This window comes from Brachyhypopomus gauderio, chromosome 6 (genome assembly GCF_052324685.1).
Source record: "Brachyhypopomus gauderio isolate BG-103 chromosome 6, BGAUD_0.2, whole genome shotgun sequence".
Lineage (NCBI taxonomy): Eukaryota > Metazoa > Chordata > Actinopteri > Gymnotiformes > Hypopomidae > Brachyhypopomus > Brachyhypopomus gauderio.
The window spans coordinates 22,422,538-22,439,530 of NC_135216.1; the positions used below are offsets into that span (position 1 = coordinate 22,422,538).

The following is a 16,993-nucleotide window of genomic DNA, read 5'->3' on the forward strand; positions in this document are numbered from 1 at the left end:
TAAAGAGAACGAATCCTACCACATACAGGCAACGAGTAAAGCAAACCAGCGGTGGTGAGTGAAAGGAGCCCTGTTTAACGGCCCCTGCGCTCTCTCAGCGTGGGTCCTGGAGCACCTGCTCCCCCAGCCCGGCCCGTCCAGCCTCGTTCAGGGGCGCTGGTGCTGGGACTCACCTGTAGGGGGGGTGGAGTGCAGCGTGTGTCTCAGAGCGCTGGCTCCCTGTCCCATGCTCCTGCAGTGGCGCCCCCGAGCCCTGCCCGCCCTACAGACCCCCGTGGCGAGGTCCCGCGGCAGGGAGGGCGATGTACGGTCCCGCAGTCCCGCAGCCCTCTGATCTGCTCCTCGCTGACAGCGGACAAACCCCGGAGTAATACGAGACGGCTCGCCTTGTTCGCCTCTGTGCCTCTCCCTGTCCCTCCCTCTTTCCTGCACGTTAACTTTGTGCGTCTCTCTCTCTCTCTCTCTCTCTCTCTCTCTCTCTCTCTCTCTCTCTCTCTCTCTCTCTCTCTCTCTCTCTCTCTCTCTCTCTCTCTCTCTCTCTCTCTCTCTCTCTCTCTCTCTCTCTCTCTCTCTGTGTGTGTGTGTGTGTGTGTGTGTGTGTGTGTGTGTGTGTGTGTGTGTGTGTGTGTGTGTGTGTGTAAATAAGGTTTGCCGCTGGTCTGAGGTATGCTGGATGGCTGGGATGCCTGTCATTCCTCGCAGCAGAGTTTTCGGGACTAAAGTTCACGGAGGCGAGGCTAACGTGGCGGGGGTGGGCCAGCCGAGACAGCGTGGGGGTCCCGGAGGCTCCCGGCCCTTCGGGGCATCAGGCCTCCACGTCCCGTGGCGGCCGACAAGCAGGGTTACCTGAGAGCCGCGTGCAAGTCGAGCTGGGGCGAGGTGGATACTCACAATCAGCAGGAAGTGACATCACAGACGGGTCTGATTACACAGACACAAAGTAAATGACAAGTGTGTGCAAAAAATATATAAAAATCTGCTGTTTGACCTACTGGGTTGTAATCTTGTGCCATTTACATGATTGAGAAGATCTTGAGAAGATCTGGTACTACTTTTCACAAGCATACAAAGCCAAAAGCTAATCAGCAGACAAGCTATGCTGAAAGAACCAAACCAAAACGGTTTTTTGTTGTCAGAGCAGAATTGCTGCAAACTGAGACAGCCAACAGCTGTATAAAAACAGTGGTCCTTTAACATACGGCAACATCACAAAACACCATAGCCCACGCATACCGATATATTACATATGTTATATGTATAAAATATTGCATATGGTATATTACTATAGCAGTGGGTTAACGGGCAAATGAAATCATCTGTGCAACATGGATGACCATACTCCTAAATCTGTCAATAGGAGAAGCTCAACCTCAACTCCACTCAGGAGACATTCTCTTTGGATCTGGGAGGAGTCAGATCACTCATGAGAAGGACAGCGTGGAGGAAATAGGGGGCTCTGGTTTAGGAGGCCAGGCCAGCAGATCTGTGTCTCCCGTGCCAGCCAGAGACGGTTCTGAGTGTAGACAGACACGCACCCACACGGCTGTCAGAAGACACAACTCAGATCAGGAGTAAACCAAGTAAGATAAAACAGGCTCTTTAGTGAACCAGGACAGGATGTGTAGGTTCTGATAACATTTTTAGATGGAATGTCTCATGTTCAGAATTCCTTCCACGGACTACAAGATGTTTAAACTATGGCTCCTCAATCTCCTCGACCTCCACTCCTCGTTCTCTTCCCTCTGCTCCATGTCTCACACCTCCTATTCCAACCCCTTCACCTCCAACATGCTCCACCGCCTTGAGCAACGTCTACGTGCAAACTAGCAGGCTAAGCAACAGACCAGTAAGCGGAACAATATTTATGAACCATCATAATCTAAGGAGCTTCTGCAGCTTTGTTTCTATCCATTATGACTTATTGATGAACTCCGCTATCCGGTGTCACCCAGGATGGGTTCCTTTTGGAGATCGACTCCTCCCGACGTCTCCTCCTTATGACTGGGAGAGTTGCTCTGTGCCGCTGTGGCCTTTGGCTAGCTCGACAGAGGTGTACATCTCTTTCCAGGAAAACTGCTTTGAGACAATGTTGTGAACAAACCAAAATAAAAATTGATCTGATCTCAAATGGTTCCACCTTTCAGATGCAGGTGGTAGAACTTTGTAAAAAACTGGCAGTCCACTTGGTTATGAATACATTTGGGAGTTTCAACACTTTGCACTGTGCTACAGAAGAGTTAATAAAGGATGTATTAAAGGACAAGCTGCAGCTTAAACAGAAGTACAGAAATACAAATAAAACAGGGCAAAAGACAATTAACAAACATCACCAGCCACTTAATTAGGAACATCTAGCCTGATGGTATACAGAGTGTGTGTTTTGCTTTCTGTAGCCTTGACCAGAGGTATTTCTGACCACAGGTGCACTGTTGACCGGAGAATTTTGGGCAACCGACCTCTCTCAAACCCGGGAGTGACACAGGGATGGAGGTCATATGACCCAGCTATACCCACTACCAACTCAACACCCTCTATGTGGACACTACAAAGTATCTGCATTGATGATTTTAGTAACAGTGTTTTTGTTCTTCTGTATGCAATTTTAGCAATAACATTAATTTAAGCAATAACAATACTTTTTTTTTCCCTAAAAGTGAAGTCAATTAGTTACTTTTACAAGACCTGTAATTCTCTTTATATGTTTACAATTGCTCTTTAATGAAGCAAAATTATTTCTTCTGATTCTGATTATTTGATTACCTGGAGTAATTGACAGAACACGTTATTAGTAAAATTATCTATTGCGGCAGCTTCAACATCACTAATGTACTGAGAGTGATCACTGCAATTTCAAATATCTCTACATCTCTCTCTCCCTCCCTTATACCCTTATATTTATATGCCTACATGCATCTTGTGTCTGATCTTGTGATCGTAAATCGGGGGGGGACTTATGGGAAACGCCAGCAACTTCTTGAAAATCTTTTTATCTTGTTCCCAGATCCTTTAGTACCCAGATGTGGGTGGAGAGGAGTGTTACTACTGCACTAGAAAGACTTATAGCTCCCCCTAAAGGATAAACATGCTCCTGCCTACCTGCTACCTGCCAATAGGAAGGAGAGGAATTCCAAACAGATTATCCACGCTAACAAGAGAAGCTGAACTTAGCTTAGCTGCCACCAATTCCTGCTATTCAATCCAAGCCTCAAACGGAGCAAGTTGTGAAGCTATTGGAGGGGCCAGGATGGCAGATGGAGGTTTTTATTCCGTTTCAGAATTACCAGTAAGATAAACAGCAGTGTCATTTAAGGAGACTAACAGGGGGTCAGCATGAGGGAGGTGTAGTGTTGGTCTACTGTTTAAGGAGACTAACAGGGGGTCAGCATGAGGGAGGTGTAGTGTTGGTCTACTGCTGACTAGGGCTGCCACAAACGATTATTTTTATAGTCGACTAATCACCAATTAATTTTTATGATTAGTCGACTAATCGGATCATACGTTAATTGAATATAAAACATACAGCTTATCACACTAGAATGAAACTGCTATTATATAACCATCATTAGATTTTCAGCTATATGCTAACTAAAAATAAAAACAATTAAGATCATAGTTCATTAAACCTTTAATGAAATATGCAGCTTGTTACAACAAACAATTATTAAAATAAGTATAAGGCACTGGCTTAAACAACGCAAAAATAAATACATTAATAAATGGCTACAGTTAAATCAAATTAGGTAGGTACCTGAAACTAAGGAATTATTCACAAAAATAAAGTTTTGGTCTCACTGACGTTACAGAAAACACACGAATGCGTGCTAAGGCTAATGAAACAAATCGCCATCACTAGTCGACTAATCATGGCAGCCCTACTGCTGATTCAGCTGGGCAGAAGCGCTCTCTTATTGCATCACTTATAAAACTTCTTCAAAGTACACAAGTTCTTGGTCTGTCTCTCACTCACTCACTCACTCTCAGCCGCTCACACTCACTCACTCTCAGCCGCTCACACTCACTCACTCTCAGCCGCTCAGCCTCACTCACTCTCAGCCGCTCAGCCTCACTCACTCTCAGCCGCTCAGCCTCACTCACTCTCAGCCGCTCAGCCTCACTCACTCTCAGCCGCTCAGCCTCACTCACTCTCAGCCGCTCAGCCTCACTCACTCTCAGCCGCTCAGCCTCACTCACTCTCAGCCGCTCAGCCTCACTCACTCTCAGCCGCTCAGCCTCACTCACTCTCAGCCGCTCAGCCTCACTCACTCTCAGCCGCTCAGCCTCACTCACTCTCAGCCGCTCAGCCTCACTCACTCTCAGCCGCTCAGCCTCACTCACTCTCAGCCGCTCAGCCTCACTCACTCTCAGCCGCTCAGCCTCACTCACTCTCAGCCGCTCAGCCTCACTCACTCTCAGCCGCTCAGCCTCACTCACTCTCAGCCGCTCAGCCTCACTCACTCTCAGCCGCTCAGCCTCACTCACTCTCAGCCGCTCAGCCTCACTCACTCTCAGCCGCTCAGCCTCACTCACTCTCAGCCTCACTCACTCGGCCCATCACTCACTCACTTACTCACTCGGCCTCTCACTCACTCACTCACTCACTCACTCGGCCTCTCACTCACTCACTCACTCACTCACTCGGCCTCCCACTCACTCACTCACTCGGCCTCCCACTCACTCACTCACTCGGCCTCCCACTCACTCACTCACTCGGCCTCCCACTCACTCACTCACTCGGCCTCCCACTCACTCACTCACTCGGCCTCCCACTCACTCACTCACTCGGCCTCTCACTCACTCACTCGGCCTCTCACTCACTCACTCGGCCTCTCACTCACTCACTCGGCCTCTCACTCACTCACTCGGCCTCTCACTCACTCACTCACTCACTCACTCACTCACTCACTCACTCACTCACTCACTCACTCACTCACTCACTCACTCACTCACTCACTCACTCACTCACTCACTCACTCACTCACTCACTCACTCACTCACTCACTCACTCACTCACTCACTCACTCACTCACTCACTCACTCACTCACTCACTCACTCACTCACTCACTCACTCACTCACTCACTCACTCACTCACTCACTCACTCACTCACTCACTCACTCACTCACTCACTCACTCACTCACTCACTCACTCACTCACTCACTCACTCACTCACTCACTCACTCACTCACTCACTCACTCACTCACTCACTCACTCACTCACTCACTCACTCACTCACTCACTCACTCACTCACTCACTCACTCACTCACTCACTCACTCACTCACTCACTCACTCACTCACTCACTCACTCACTCACTCACTCACTCACTCACTCACTCACTCACTCACTCACTCACTCACTCACTCACTCACTCACTCACTCACTCACTCACTCACTCACTCACTCACTCACTCACTCACTCACTCACTCACTCACTCACTCACTCACTCACTCACTCACTCACTCACTCACTCACTCACTCACTCACTCACTCACTCACTCACTCACTCACTCACTCACTCACTCACTCACTCACTCACTCACTCACTCACTCACTCACTCACTCACTCACTCACTCACTCACTCACTCACTCACTCACTCACTCACTCACTCACTCACTCACTCACTCACTCACTCACTCACTCACTCACTCACTCACTCACTCACTCACTCACTCACTCACTCACTCACTCACTCACTCACTCACTCACTCACTCACTCACTCACTCACTCACTCACTCACTCACTCACTCACTCACTCACTCACTCACTCACTCACTCACTCACTCACTCACTCACTCACTCACTCACTCACTCACTCACTCACTCACTCACTCACTCAGCCTCTCTGTACACAGCCAGACAGAGCTGTCTCCATTTTGGACAGGAAGGTGGAAGGGCTGGAAAAATACTAAAATGTCAACATGAAGTTGACAACATGAGAGAATATCAAAAACATCCATCTAATAAAATATCTGCTTTTTCAAACATTTGATACATGCATGACATTTAAGGTTAACATAGTGCTGGTAGTACATTTTACACAAGATGTTTAAACCATGTTGTGCTTTCAAGAAATTACATGAAGTTAAGACACAATGAAACTTGCAACACGAATGCAATTAACCACAACACAGCACTATCACCATCAAATAGCTAGATGGATCCATTGCCAACTTTACCTCAAATTAATATGATGAGAAATTCACACATTAAAAGCGCGACCTGCTAAAGCTCAACACCATGACATCACCGCTTGTCTATCTTAGGCTGCGAAGCTTCAATGAAACTTCTGTGATGATCTGCACTGTTTCCATGTCAAACATCTTCCATTTGCTCACCCCGAGATTGAAATATCGTTTCCTCTTTGGCCAAGTCAGATGTACTATAACTCAAATTAGCAACACTAAGAAAAGCAGAAAGTGTTAAATAACGACCAAACCACCATGTAATCTAATTCAAAATACACAGAGCTAGTAAAATACACAGGCTTCCAGTTTAAATCAAGACCAACTCCTGCACTTCAACTTCATCCAACCTGAATGGCAACGTGGAGGTTTTGCTCCTCACCTCTGCACCTCCACCACCCATGGAGTCAGCTCCGTCCTGGGCAGCCCAGTCAGGTGTGCTCCGAGCTGGGAGGGAGCAACATACTGGGGAAACCAGCAAGAACCACTGGGCCCCTTCAGGACGGCAAGCGGAAGAGAGAAGGCCGAGTGTGGACTTCACAAATCCTCCACTCGAAAGTGGACGCTGGCAGGAGAGAACGCGGCCTACCTGAAACACTCTGGTGCTCTACAGGCCTGCCTTCTTCCATAGGTTCAGCAATCCAAGGGATGTCAGAGACAGAGCAGGAATAGTCACAAACGTGAAAAAAACAGGACACACCTAAACGAGGCGGATCAGCTGTGTGGAGCGAGATTAGATCGCTCGTGAGTCAACACGCCCACGGCTCACATGACCCGCTTCTGACGAATTGCCTCGCGTCGGGTATTTGCACTTGCTACTGTCGTTTATGACAGGGCGTTCCATTTTGTTCCAGTCAGCAAACAAAGGCATTAACAAACAAGCTAAAATAACCCTGTTGTCTCATTTGATAATAATATCTCCATCTTTAGCTACGGTTTTAGTACAGGTGTGGAATGTTTCTACAGGTCACGTGACTAGCGCACAAGTTTGAACAACCACTACCCATACTGAAGGAGTCAAAGAGACTGAATGAAAGGTGGTCATACCTTGGTTTTCCATTCCAGTAGCTCAGAGGTGCCTGAAATGAAGAAAAGGGTGAAATTACTGTTATTAGTGGATGTAAAGGTGAATTTAAATAATTTTCTTAAAGTTTAAATGAAAAACCTAAATCTCTATTAGGTACTAATTCAGTGGCAGAATGAATAGGTAATTAATGCTGCATTTCAATTCACAAATGTTGAAAACTATGTAAACAAGGTGCTTAAATAGGTCACTTTATTCAGCGTGAAACCCATCGGGGATGGCAGAATGTTTTGGAGCAATAAAAGCCATCACCAGCATGCTAATGAAACAGTTCAGGGCTAATCCTTCCAAACAAACAGTAATAGCGATGCTGTCCTAGTCTTACTCTCATGGCACAACTCTCGTATTAAAGCATCCTCAACAACGTCATCCAACAATAAATCCGTTATGGCCCATCGTTTCACAAGGTCATTTCCGTCTTTGGACACTTTTGTCTACAGGAAGAACACGTTCCTGTGTCTGTGAGCAGTGCATTCCTCAGCGTGTGTGCACCATACACATTACACACGATAAGCACACATTATTTTGGAAACCGAACCCAGCTTGGAACACGCTAAACCAGCCATGAAAAACCACAGACTCTCGCAGTTGGGTGTAGTGTTCTGTAAAGCAGGTTTTGCTTAAATCAGATTCGAGATACGTCATCCTCTTTTATACATCGCTGAAAAAATGCTGAGGAAGATGCAGAATAATCTTCTGTGGAGATTAGTGGGCATGTATTAGCTAATGCACAGAATGACTTGACTGTAAAAGTGTGAGCCTCTAGAAACCTCTGGTACAGAACGTTTAGGCATGTTGGCTTCTATAGTCCTCTACGGTAATATTAGGCACTAAATAACAGTGATGAAGATGATTTATGACACGAGTAGTGCATCTTTGTAAAATAGTGATAGAGATCACCGTTCTGGTAATCCTATAGTCACAAGCCCACTCAGGACTGGTTCTGTGGGCCACCCTACTTGGACAGTCCACCCAACATACAGAGAGAATTCTCTCCTTGGGTTATAATGCAATGCTTTCAAGGGTCCTCACCAGTGTCAAAGTCAAATGGACTTGTATAGCACTTTTTACAGCACACATGGCCACAGAGCAGTTTTACAGATGCGTGGGTCCAGATCGCTAATGAGCAAACCGAAGGCAACAGTGGCAAGGAAGAGAAACAACTACAATCAGGTGTTCTTCTGCTTGGCTGTTTATTTGTTCAGCAGACTCAATCTTGGCCTGCTGTATATAGTCACTGCAAACAAATCTTTCCATCATTAACCATTATCATATAATATTTGTATGTTGATTTCAGCCCCAAATTCCACATAAGTACACCGCAACAAACAATCCAACACAAATACATACACAACAGGAGTTTGTAAATGTGCAAAACTATAAATGCATAAATGTCTGTATGCGTCATAAGTCCAACTATAAAATACATGCTCTAAGGGACAAATTAAGCAAACTTTTTTCAGCTGTGGTTGGTCTGCATTTAGCCTGTGACATTAAAGGGGAAGTGTGAGGATGAGAGCTCTGAGCTGCTGAAATTCTGACAGATACTCAGCAAGAATGTTTATTATAGTGCTGCTAAGACCTGCTTTTGGCCTTTCTACAAGACCAGAATGTTGTCGTCACTCCATCACTGGACTGGATTCTTTGGTCTTGGTAATGCGTCCACAAATCATATACAGGCAAGCAAACAAAGTGTGCAGTTTCATATTCTCCATGGTAACAATACACCAAATAGGAGGAAAACTCTCAAATCAAGAGATGAAATGTTGAGTAATAAGCTAATGATTTAAATGAGGGACAAAGACAAATGAGTGCTAATTACTGATCAACTGAAGGGACAAGTTATTGGATAGGACTGCATATGCTACAAAAGGAAATACACTGTGGCGCCTACACCAATCACGATGGATGAGGCCACTGAACAGTTTCTGCTCTAACGTTCAGTACTAGCTCACCGTCATGTGCTCGTTAGGTGTACGGTTATGCGTGCACTTTGTACTTGAGTTTGCTGCGCTCATAAAGGACTATACAATCAAAGCACGATTGAGACCGACCTTGGCCAAGGAGTGCCAAAAGGTGACTCGACCGACCTTGGCCAAGGAGTGCCAAAAGGTGACTCAAACCAGCGCTGAGGAAAACGAAACCTCGTCACCGGACACACGTGCCAGGCCTAAGCGTGACGTGAGCAGGAAACACTAGGGGGCAGCGTTGAGCACAGTTTCGGCCTACACTGCGGAGCAGTTTCGAAAAACTCAGACAAGCTTCCTCCAAAGCTCAGATTTCTTTTCCAGCATAGCGACCGCCACCCTGTGTGCCACCCTGCTGGCTTAGAGCCGCTGCTCACGGCTGCCGGTAGGTTTCTCAGGTTTTTGTTTAGTGTTTTCCTGATCTTGTTAAGGCAGGAAGATAAAACAAGCCTGGCTGTAAGTTAACCAACCTTGAACAAACTGCTTTGCCAGTAGGAGTCTGACTCAGAGCCCGACATCAGTCATGTGTTATAAAAAGACAGTATGACAATTGGGGTAATCGCAACTGCTGGTTCTGTTGATGTTGAAACCAGACCTGATAAAGTGAAACTGGCACAACACTACCATTACGTACCACTGCATCATAATTACCATCAAAAACTCAGAAATCTGATCATGCAACGGATGGACATCTGCAACAATTAATCGCCAAATATCTGAACGAAACCGTCAGTTGAAAATCCCTTGAAGACACACGCGGGCTAATGACTGGACATCTGTGAAAAGAGCCAAAAGTCACATGCCATGTGACCCAATTATTGGTGTGGCCCTGCATCTGGCTCCAACAGACTGGTTTGGCCACCGCGATGATCTTTTGGGTCGTGTAGCTTGGAGCTGGTGGAGTGGCCGGGCCAACGCCGTGGTGCTCTGCGTATGCTAAGCACGGATCACCTCCACGTCGGACGAGTTCAGACACATAACAAGGCAGCAAACCAGTTGTTCCGGGTCTGCAGCTCGTTCCAGAGGAGGGCAACAGCTGTTCAGAGAACTCTGAAGTTGACGCAAAAACGATCTGCCTGAAAATAGCACAGACCAACCAAAGCTGTGCGTAGTCCGCTTTCCAATTACGACAATGCAAGACCAAATAGACCAAATAATACATTACTCTAAATTATATAAAAGGACATTTGAAAAGTGTCATACTGGAGATCAGAAATCTATTATATTTGCTCCATGAACAAATCACAGTTTGAATGAAAATCTATATTTACACTGCACTACACTGACATCCACCGCACTTATCCATGTATCCATGCCTGAACTTTGAGAAACTTGGGATTTCCTCTGAGTTCCACAGGTTTGGTCTGGATTGGTAATGATGGGGGATGATGCTCTCCCCCCTTCCCATTGTATTCCCATAGCAACCAAGCACTGAACAGTGTTTTTGTAGTTTTTGTAGCATGGAATGGTGTGCCGTCATGCATACTTTTTTTTTTTTGGTTGTTTGTTTTCTTTTTTCGGGAGTCTTCATGTACTTCTCCTACAGAAGGATCACCCTTCCTCCACTATTACTATGACTGGGTTTAATAATGACGAACAATCTTTCCAAGTAGGTTTCCTTTTAATTAAGATAAACTGACAAACCAATTAGCAAACCTTGAGATACTTATTCCTAGTGCTGGGCGATAAAACGATTTCAATGTGTTTCGCTAAAAAATTCTCCTCGGTGACGATGATAAGAAGGTTCAAGAAACCTTCATTTCCATTTCTCGCCTTAAGTAGCGCCGCCAATGGAAGCAATCTGATGAGGCAGCACACTATCAGGCTACACGCCGAATTGCTACAGTGGCCCAAATACGCAAAGCAAATTCATCAAAATGACAACACGTGCGCTGCATTTAGGAAACGTGCTGCAAATTCAGAAACTCTGCAAATCCAGCCATTTAAAGAGCATTTAGCTTAACCGTAATATAAAGTGATAAGAGATTTTTTCACAGGTAAGATAAATGATGCAATATATGTCTCAAAATGATTCCACAAAATAGACTAATTGTAGGCCTACCCTAGTAAGATGAAGAAAATAACACTCTAGGTTTTTAACTAGAAACAAGAGTTGTTATACAGTATCTCATTACGTAGAATAGGACTGAATTAGTAAAGCTCTTTAAATGTAGATAGCTAGGTAATTATGTCTTAAGACGATATCAAAACCTTCACACTGTAGGCCTATAACAATTCTTGTGAATAACAATCTGCAGGTTTTTAGCCAGAAACAAGAGTTGTGTTCACTTCTCACTTAAAGTATAAAGGAAATCGTGATTTGATTTATATCGATATCGACCAATATGAAAAAAAAATATCATAAGATTTTCTCCCATAATCACCCAGCCCTACTTACTCCTGTATTAGAAAGATATGAGAAAAAAGCATGAAGGATTGAAAGAGTAAATGTTAAATTTACTGAAATCGTCCTGATATGAATTATACATTATTATTTATAACATAGTGCATGATTATTTCCTATATTGCCACATGGTAATATAATACTGTTATGCTCAAGTACAACTATTTTTTTTTTTTTCTGCTCAATTCTGTTTGAGTTTTTTGCAGTGTTAATACTGTGTTCTTTGTACTCTGGAGTAAATAATCCAGTATGGCAGTATGTTTGGTATGTCCCATGCAAGGTCATCAGGACAAATTCCTTATAAGAGTAACATACCTGGTAAAAAAAAAGAAGCTTATTCTTATTACAAGCAAGTAATTGCTGTATTGCTGTACAATTTCTTTTCGAAGTTTGATTCATTACACTGATACACGGTGGATCTATCAATGCGAAATGGCTCTGATCAATGGGATTTAAAAGAAATCTTTAATGATAAGCAACATTGGGGATCTTGATCTTGGCTCTGTGGATGTTTTGTGAATGCATCGTTCTGCATGAGACTTCAAGTCCTTCAGACACATTTTGCAGTTTTGATTGTGTATTTACCACAGTCTGACATGTTTAAGTGTCAGATGGCAAGCTATGAGCCAGGTTTGTAAACAACAGGAGATGACACTCTATCCCATAATGCACCAGTGTTCACTCTGCCCTGAAGGCAGTACAAGTGAGCAGTGCCAGGTGTTACCCATTTTACTGTTGCCTTAAATGACAGTCACATAGCCACCTGGGTACATGAGTGTTCACTAGTGTGAGTCGCCATTACTAATTAATGCAACTCATTGTTCTAATTAAGAATGCATTTGAGAGACAGATATGCTCCAGTGTAGTTCTAGTCAAAACTGAAGCCAAGAAAAAAAAATTAAAATATCGGATTAAGCCAGACTGACTGGTTTTGTAAAGCTACCTGATACCGTTGCTCTGTATTTACATAGCTTTGGCAGGTTAAAGTACACACCAACCTTTCACAAAAGAACCTTCCGGCTTCGGTAACCTTACAGATGACACGCTGTAAAGAGAATTCTGCAAAAAGAGTATCAACATTTTAGGAGCCCAAAGAGAAAAGTGTGGTGAAAAAGAGCTTTTATGGTACATTCTCAACTATGACATTTGAGTAGATTGATCATTATTCATTGTTGTATGCTTCTCCAGAGTAGAATGTCAGTGCTGGATAAGGCAAACAAATATGGCATATATATGAAAGGAATTTAGCTATCTGATAGTTAATACAACATTCTTTTGCACGAATTCAATAGGGTCAGATGCAAGCAAGCTAGAATCAGTACATCTCTAGTGTCATCAACGTCTCCTCTGCAAATACACCACTGGTGGTTCGTTTCCACCACCAAGCTAACAAACAGGTGACCTAAAATTAGGTTAACAAATTCAGATTTACAAAGTTGCGTTCCTTAGTGCTGGCTCAATAAGGTTGCATCACAGCGCTATTACTTCACAGTATTGGGTCGTGTAGTTCAGTGTACGTTCAATATGAAAAATGTGTGCTGTGTAGGAGCAACACCACCTACTGTGAACCGAATTAAACTAATAACATCAATGTTTCTTTATTGACCCTCTGCAATTTCTAGGTGCCCATCAACACATTAATATCTTTGTTTGGCATGAAAAATGTGTGTTTAAATTGTTGCCGATAGTGAGAATGAGAATGATCACAAAAAGCAATAGATTAACGAGGGGAGTGAAGTGATTGAGCTCTGCATCTAAACAGTTCCATCTATGTAAACAAATTAAAGTCTAATTGCAGAGTCATTACGGAGGGCATTACAATGAAACACTGAGGAAGGGAACAGTAATGCCATCTCTCCATGTGGTAAATCATGGCCAGGGGCTGTCAGAAATAAAGGATGGCGGCATGGGTAATGTAATGCAAACTAATACAACAGATGACAGAGTACAGTTCAGTACTGCCTCACATTCAGCATGGAAAAGATCTACCAAGGCTGGAAGGATACAAAATAAAAGTACTTATAAGTCATTGGTGATTTATTACTACTGCTCCTGATGAAGAAATTGTTGCTATGACAGCCTGGCGAAGCATCACAGATCTCCACTGAATGTAAAAAATATGTGAAACACTTATTTGGATATATTTGGTTTTTAAAACATAACAAAGAAAAAAATGTCTAGGCCAGCCCAGTGGGCTTTGTGCTTTTAAAACCCAGTAGCCAGGGTCACATACACAACAGGACAGCCTAGAGAAACCAGGAAGAAAATACTCTAAACTGCACTAATTCATTAACCACTGCTTTCAAGAGTCTTGAATTGGCTCTTTGCATGCCATACAAAAAACAGGATTTAGTATTCAAAGCATTTCATTTCCATGTAAATTCACTACAACTTTCCAACAAGTCGACCATTTGATGATCAATTAGGTTCAATAAATGTGCTGGCCCACATCCCGCAGCCAAAGAGCATCCCTGGAACTGGAGCAGAGACCCAGAGCACTAGAGCACTGGAGCGAGGAGAGGAAACATTAACCAACACTACACAAAGAAATGTTCTGCAACTTATTTATTCTATACACCATCAAACACTTTATCTAATTCAAATATTAGGGACATATTACAGGATCGTTCAAGAACCATATATAATGCTTTAAAAAGGTGACCCAAAACTCCTAACATGGCACACTCAGTAATGATTAACCTCATGTCTATCACGGCATCAAGGATAAAGCCAAGGCTCTGGGAATGGAATGCAGATATATTACATGTTAGGTAGGCTGTCACTTCCTTTCCACAAACAAATATATTAATACCAATTGCATTAGATTAATTAGCAGGGCATAAATACAATACTTTATTCAGGTCCTTCCAACTGCCTGTCTGGATTTTATTCATTAGCAGTGTTCTGCAATCTGAATAAATTATCTGGCCAATCATTTCCAATCTGTATTATATAAATATATAAAATATGTAAACAACAGCTGTAAACAACAGCCAACTCAGCAGCACGTCTTAGAGCAGCATTGCACTGTATTTAGTGGGAATGTCATATTTCAGCAGCTTGAGCACAGGGGAAAGACTCTGGCAGTTCATCCCCCGGCTGTTACAGCCGTTTTACTCTCAGCACCAACAAGCCGCGTTGCGCTTGTCCTGACTTGTTTAAAACGGGACAGGAAGAAGGTACAGGAATGTACAGATCAACAGCCCCGATACAGCTTTTATTTCCATACTAATTCAGAAGTGAATCAACTCGACGCCCTCCGTGTACTGTAGTGGAGCCGCAGCTGGCCACAGTATGAGCGGTTTAACTCTTACAGAGCAACACCGCAAAGGCGCCCGCAGAGACAGCTGTACCGAAACCAAACCATGCCCTTTATCCAACCCCACATGCAAACTGTCGAAACGTGGACATTTACCAAGTCTGGGTGAACTTGTCCATTTACTGGCGTTCAGAGGAAACGCACATTTACACTTGAGAAGATTAAGACACAGACACAATGACAGGTGCATTAATGTATTCAGCTGTCGAGCTGTAGCGAGCATGCTAGTAGTGAGCTAGGCAGTTAACCAGTTGGACTGCCTTACTTAAACTGCCTAGCTGGTAACATTACTGTTGAATAAATAAAAAACAAACTATTAAATGAATCAACAAGCACAAACAAGAGAAAGATGAAGCCAAGTAGGACACAAACAAACAGGCTATGTTACCTACCTACCCAACACCAGATAAGTAATGTAGCTGGCTAACTTAGCACGCTAGCTATTTGTGCTACCAAACAAGGATGGGAACCTTTTAAATATATATGTTTTTATCACTGTACTGTACATGATGTATCTATAATGTCTAGCGTTATGTTGGTATATTATATAGCATTCCTCTGAATTGGTGGGACAGCTAACCTAGGTTAGCTAGCTAGCGAGGTAATGCGTTTAAATCAAGTTTCCTTTTAGCACTCGGGCTAGTTTCGCCAAGCTCGCTTTACACGAGCAACAGGTAGCAGTCACAGCTTTTGGTTGTTTTTTAATATAATTTACGAATTAGCGTGACAGTAACATTTCACATAAAAAATCTAAATGATATTCAGGTGCTTTTCATAATGTATGTGACGAGTGACTTACCTGGTGAGAGTATATTTCGGATGTGGCTCCATAAGTTGAAGGAACCAGTTAGCGGACAGGTTGAGCAGCCCGCTGGGCGAGAGGACGTGCGGCGTCACTCGACAATCTCAACACACAACAGGGAATAATGTCACTGATAATCGAGGTTTTCCTTCCCTCTCACTCATCGAACACTTGCTAGAGATGATTAACCTACATTTATTTGCAAATTACCCGAGCTTTGACATGGGCCGCCCGTCAAATACAGTGAACTGTGAACTTTGTGGTGAATACTGGAGGATCAAGGGTTGCCAGTCACATCTCACCAGTGTGAGGCGGAATCACTGTGGCGAGACGGTGGTAATCCAAACAGAAGTGGTTTGAAATAATAGTTTCTGTCCTGCGTAAGTAAATGTTGACCAAACCATTCTTACACTTCGACAATTACAATCATAAACCTTAGAGGATATTAGTCCAGTGCCGCTATTTATCTTCTCCAAATTCCTATTAAATGTTTAAAAACATGGAAAAGAAACAGGAACTATTCTGTACGGCCCCAGTGTCAAAGTAAGTCGTGTCTGCCATCTTGTGGTTTGTTTCTATACAGATTTTGTAGAGTCTTGTCCAAAATGTTTCCCGTCATGACATTTTTTTTTTTATATACAAAATTAGTATTTTTGAATTTGTATAAACATTCACCTCCTTGATATAGTTCTTTGCTATCTTTGTGATATGCAATTGCTTTAAAAGTGTTCTTATAAGTGCGCCTTTACATTCAAGACACTTATTTAATCATGCTCATTTGCTAGACTCTTCAGTTTTCTGTTTGCTTGGGGATGTGTCTGTCTCATACATATCTCAGGTAGGCATGTCTCATACATGTCTCAGGTAGGCTGTTTTTCAGGGGCAGTCATGGCCTGGTGGTAGGGAACTGGTCTTGTGACCGGAGGGTCGTGGGTTTGATTCCCAGACCTGAGGCCATGATTGAGGTGCCCTTGAGCAAGGCACCTAAACCCAACTGCTCCCCGGGTGCCGGGCTAGGGCCCTAGCCTACCACTCTGGGCATGTGTGCACCACAGCCCCCTAGTAATCACTGGTGTGTGTGTGTGTGTGTGTGTGTGTGTTAACTGCACAGATGGGTTAAAAGCGGAGGACAAATTTCGATTGTGGTGTCACAATTGACAAAATATGGCACATTTACATTTTTTCAAACCCATGTTTTGTACTTGCAAGTTGAGAGGTAGAATCTGAAG

At 43.7% G+C, this 16,993-nt stretch overlaps 1 protein-coding gene across 10 annotated transcripts in view; it reads right to left on the reverse strand.

The window, feature by feature from the left end:
* phactr4a (phosphatase and actin regulator 4a) overlaps positions 1-16,257 on the reverse strand; it is a 35,359-nt gene extending 19,102 nt beyond the window's left edge. The window contains exons 1-5 of one of the 10 annotated variants that reach the window (XM_077009711.1): positions 15,975-16,257; positions 15,762-15,867; positions 12,642-12,702; positions 7,236-7,267; positions 6,778-6,810 (exon numbers count right to left, since the gene is read on the reverse strand). In XM_077009711.1, the coding sequence (XP_076865826.1) occupies positions 6,778-6,810; positions 7,236-7,248 (46 nt within the window). In that variant the 5' untranslated portion in view covers positions 7,249-7,267; positions 12,642-12,702; positions 15,762-15,867; positions 15,975-16,257. Of the gene's footprint in view, positions 1-173; positions 389-6,777; positions 6,811-7,235; positions 7,268-12,641; positions 12,703-15,761 lie in introns of those variants that run through there. The other 9 variants (XM_077009709.1, XM_077009710.1, XM_077009708.1 and 6 more) reach the window with 9 other exon arrangements.
* Between the last annotated feature and the right edge of the window lie 736 nt (positions 16,258-16,993).